This window comes from Monoraphidium neglectum (assembly GCF_000611645.1).
Source record: "Monoraphidium neglectum strain SAG 48.87 unplaced genomic scaffold scaffold04809, whole genome shotgun sequence".
Taxonomy (NCBI): Eukaryota; Viridiplantae; Chlorophyta; class Chlorophyceae; order Sphaeropleales; family Selenastraceae; genus Monoraphidium; species Monoraphidium neglectum.
In genome coordinates this window covers 1-3,937 of record NW_014008821.1, presented here as the reverse complement: position 1 = coordinate 3,937, position 3,937 = coordinate 1, and the positions used below count along the sequence as shown (strand labels likewise).

At 69.7% G+C, this 3,937-nt stretch overlaps 1 protein-coding gene across 1 annotated transcript; it reads right to left on the bottom strand.

The window, feature by feature from the left end:
• Positions 1 to 2,880: 2,880 nt before the first annotated feature.
• Positions 2,881 to 3,542, bottom strand: MNEG_14839 (hypothetical protein; the record flags this gene model as incomplete). Its single annotated transcript, XM_014036690.1, has 1 exon — positions 2,881 to 3,542. A coding segment is annotated over one exon (662 nt), but the record flags the coding sequence as incomplete, so codon positions are not given.
• Between the last annotated feature and the right edge of the window lie 395 nt (positions 3,543 to 3,937).

The following is a 3,937-nucleotide window of genomic DNA, read 5'->3' as shown; positions in this document are numbered from 1 at the left end:
CCCGCCGCGTCGGCGGCCCGCGCCGCGTCGGGCGCGACGGGGCCGGGGAGGGGCCCGCGTGCGCGCGCGCCGTGTGCCTCGTCGCCGCCGCGGCCCGTGCCCCTCCTGAGGACCTCCGTGCAGCAGCCCTGATCCAATGACCCCATGCAGCCCCCGCCCGCCCCTACAACCCCACCTCCTCTTGACAAACGTCGAGTCGACCTCTTCAAACCCGTCGTCGCTGCTGTCGTCCCCGCCGCCAGGCGGCGCGCCAACCGCGCAGTCCTGCGCCGTGGGCTTGTCTGCGAAGCCCTTGCGCACGCGCCAGTAGAGCGCCCACTGCGCGACGCTCCAGGCGGGTCCGTAGTCCTGAGTCGCCACGTCCCACGTGAACACCTGGCGGGCCACATTGTGTGTGCGCACGCGCGCGCGCGTGTGTGTGTGTGTGTGCGCGCGCGTGTGTGTGCTTGCGTGTGTGTGCTTGCGTGCGTGTGTGTGTGTGTGTGTGTGTGTGTAAGTGCACTTTCGTGGGGGGGGCCTCGCAAACGAGGCAGTTGAGGCGCAGCCGCGGCGGAAGCCGGCTTGGCTGGCGTGCAGGGGACCGTGTGACAGCGGCCCTGCACCGACGGCACCCGGGCCCGGCGCCGCACACGCACACGCGCGCGCGCGCACCGCGCGTTCGTCGTTTTCTGATGCATCGGTGGCGCGGCGCTCAATGTCGTAGTCCTCCGGCAGGCAGATGCCCAGCGGGGGGATGAGGCCCGACACGTCACCCTTGACCAGCAGCGGCGCGCGCAGGCCGCCGCCGCGCAGCAGCTGGCTCGTGAAGCCGCCCGGGCGGTGGGCCTTCAGGCGGGGCGCGTGGGGAGGGGCCGCGGGGAGGGGGCGGCTGTGAGGGTCAGCGCGGGGCTGGCGCGCTGGGGCATGGGGTGGGGGCCAGAAAGTGCGCCTGGCCACCACGGCGCTGCCGCCGGTGCAGCGATGGCAGGCCGATCCTGGGGCAGGGGGCGCCCCATACCTGCACATCTGGCTTGGCGTAGCCCGTGAAAGAGAGCAGCCGCTTGCCCAGGGCTAGGTACTGCCCGCCGGGCTCTGCGGAGCGGTCAACACGGCGCGCGCGGTCGCGTGGGCGGGGGCGCCCGCGGTTTAGGCATCTTAGTTCTTGCGTGTGCATTACACTCACACAGGATGGGGAGCTGGTCATGGCTGGGGCGTGGGACGACAAGCAGGGCGACAAGCCTCGCAGTGCAGGACAGTGGAGGACGGACTCGTGCCGCTGCAGTGGTCACGACGCGCTTGGAATAAGTTGTGCCACTCACCATCTTCCGTCAGCCGCGAGCGCCTCGCCTCGACGTCCTCGCCGTGCGATGCACACCCAGCCCCTCCACCGTCCTCCTTGCGCTCCATCCTGGGCACTTGATCACAAAAAGTTTATGACATGTTCAAATCACTTCCGCCGCGCTGTTCAAGCAGACAGACTGGGCCGCGGCATGTGTATCTCTGAGTATCAACGTTGTTTCCGCGCCATCAAGGCGTCTGTATGTGGTGTACCGACAACACGCATGCGCCTTCATGCATGCCAGCGCCGAGTGTGCACCGTCCTCAGTTGATCCGTATGCCGCCACAGGTGCATGTCCAATTCTGACAGGTCGGCAAGCGTCGAGTCAGGTGTTGCAGCGTTGATCACCACGTGGTCCGCCATTTGCGACCAGCAGCCCTTGCCAATGCTGCCCTGCGGAAGTTCCCAGTGTATTACTTTCCGATTTGCGTACAGCGTGGCGCAAATGGCACTGTCACTATGGCGGCGGCGCCCGCACGCTGACCACAAAGCCTAAAAAACCGTCACAGAGGGGCTGGGCGCAGCCAGGCGCGCCAGGCCGGACGCGGGGTTTGAGACGGTGATGGGGAGGAAAGGACTGGGGAGTGGCAACATTGCGACGACGCCCCATAGTTTCAAAAAGCGCATGTGTGCGTACGACAGGGGGTTGGGGGGGCAAGGGAATAGGTGTCGCATGCATGCACGCAGGGTCTTCAGCAATGATGCAAGTGTCGGGTGAGTCTGCAATGCGCGGGGTCAAGGGCCGCATGCTGCGTGTGTGGGCGGCGGCGACGCCCCCATACAGAATCAGTGGAGTGGCCCCGTCGGCAATTATATCTGTTGTCGCTGTTGCAAAATGGGGCAAGGGGATCGAAGGAAACCCAAAACAGGACAAACAGAACGGGGATGGGCACCGACGGACAGCTTCAAGATTCTCACACACGCCCGCCTGCCGAACCCACACACTTGTTCACGGCAACCTCTGCGCCAAAGGGCTGCACAAAGAAGCGGCGACAGTAAAGTGACTCTGCGGAAACTCCCGGGTGGCGAGGCATGGTGATTCCAGCCGCGTGCCCCGCGGCCCGCCAGCCACCTGCATCGGCGCGCATGCCATGGGGGGTGGGGTGCATTCGCCAGTGCCCGCTGCCTACACGCCACCGCGCCGCACGCGCTGCAGGGACGGGCGAGGCCGGGGTCGAGGACCCCGCCACGCCTCAGGGCGGGCGGCAGCATTTGCGGCGGAGTGCAGCCGCCACAGGCGGGCCTCCCACAAGAGATGCAGGCTCCCCGTGCGGCGACTTCGCGCCGCATTACTCCGCGGCGGCCGCGCCCCGCGGCATGGGTCCGCTGCTGGTGCTTCACCCCAGGGGGGGGCGCGGCGGGTCGATGCGGCAAAGCTGCCTGGCTAAAGGTTGTTCTTGAGAAGTTTCTCTGTCTTAACGCACTGTGATGCATGCCGCGCTGCAGCTCAAGCATGGGCCGGCCCCGCAGGCACCCCAGCCGCGCCGGCCACGCCCTGTGCGCGGGTGCAGGCATCAGCCGCCTCTCCTGCTGCCGTCCCGGCAGCCGGCGCGGCCGTCTCATCAAAGCGACAGCCCGCCGACGCCCTCGACGGCCGCAGCCGCGGCTGCCGCCGCCGCCGCCGCCGCCGCGGCCTCGGCGCCCGCGGCGCCGCCTCCGGCGGCGCCGCCGGCCTGCAGCGTCACCCACAGCTGCACCCCCGTCAGGTGGTCGCCGTCTTTGACCACCGTCGCGGCGTACGCCTGCACCGCCAGCCTGAGCCCGTGCTGCGTGGCGAGGTAGTGCGCCGCGTGCGCCGCGGCCATCACGCCGTTGGCGACCGCGGTCTCGCCGAGCGCCAGCACGACGACGAGGCGGCCGGGCGCCTCCGTCAGCCGCGCGGTCAGCGCGGCGCCGACCTTGGCGTGGCGCGAGTGCGCCGACGCCTTGACCTCGACCGGCGGCGGCGCGCCGGGCGGCAGCGCGGGCCCGTACGGCGGGCCAGCGTTGGGCGCCGCGGCCGGCGGCGCGCCGGGCGAGGCGGGCAGGACGCGGAGCGCGAGCAGGGCGCGGCTGTGGTCGACGTCGCGGAAGAGCGGCTCGAAGCTGACGACCAGGCCCTCCGGCTGCAGGAACCGCCCCGCGGTGATGCAACACTTGACCGCGGCGTGGATGCTGCTGTTGCCGGCGACAAGCAGCGTCGGCCAGTCTCGTGCGCGCAGCGAGTGGGCTATCTTGCCGGCAACTGCGGGGCGGGTGTCCAGAAGAAGGGAGGGGGCCGCATGCAAGCGGCGACATGTCGGCGGGTGGATGCAAGCGCGATGATCGGCTGGCGGGTGCTGAGGGCCGGCCGCATGCATGCAGGGCTTCGGCCTTCCCGCCCAGGCGCGGAGAGCACGGCAATCTGGCGGCCGCTCTCCCGCGTGCAAAATGTGGGCAGCTGCCCGTCCCCCTTGTGCCCTTCCCCAAGCAGGAACGAGGCCCTCCAGGCCGCAGCGTCGCCCCCTCACCTGCCGGGATCTTGCTGGCCTGTGAAATCTTGACCGCGTTTGGGAAGCCGGGGTCCTCAGACGGCAGCCGCTCGGCGGCTGCGCCGTGGCCCTTGCCGGGGACCACGGGGGCACCCGCCGCTGGCCAGGC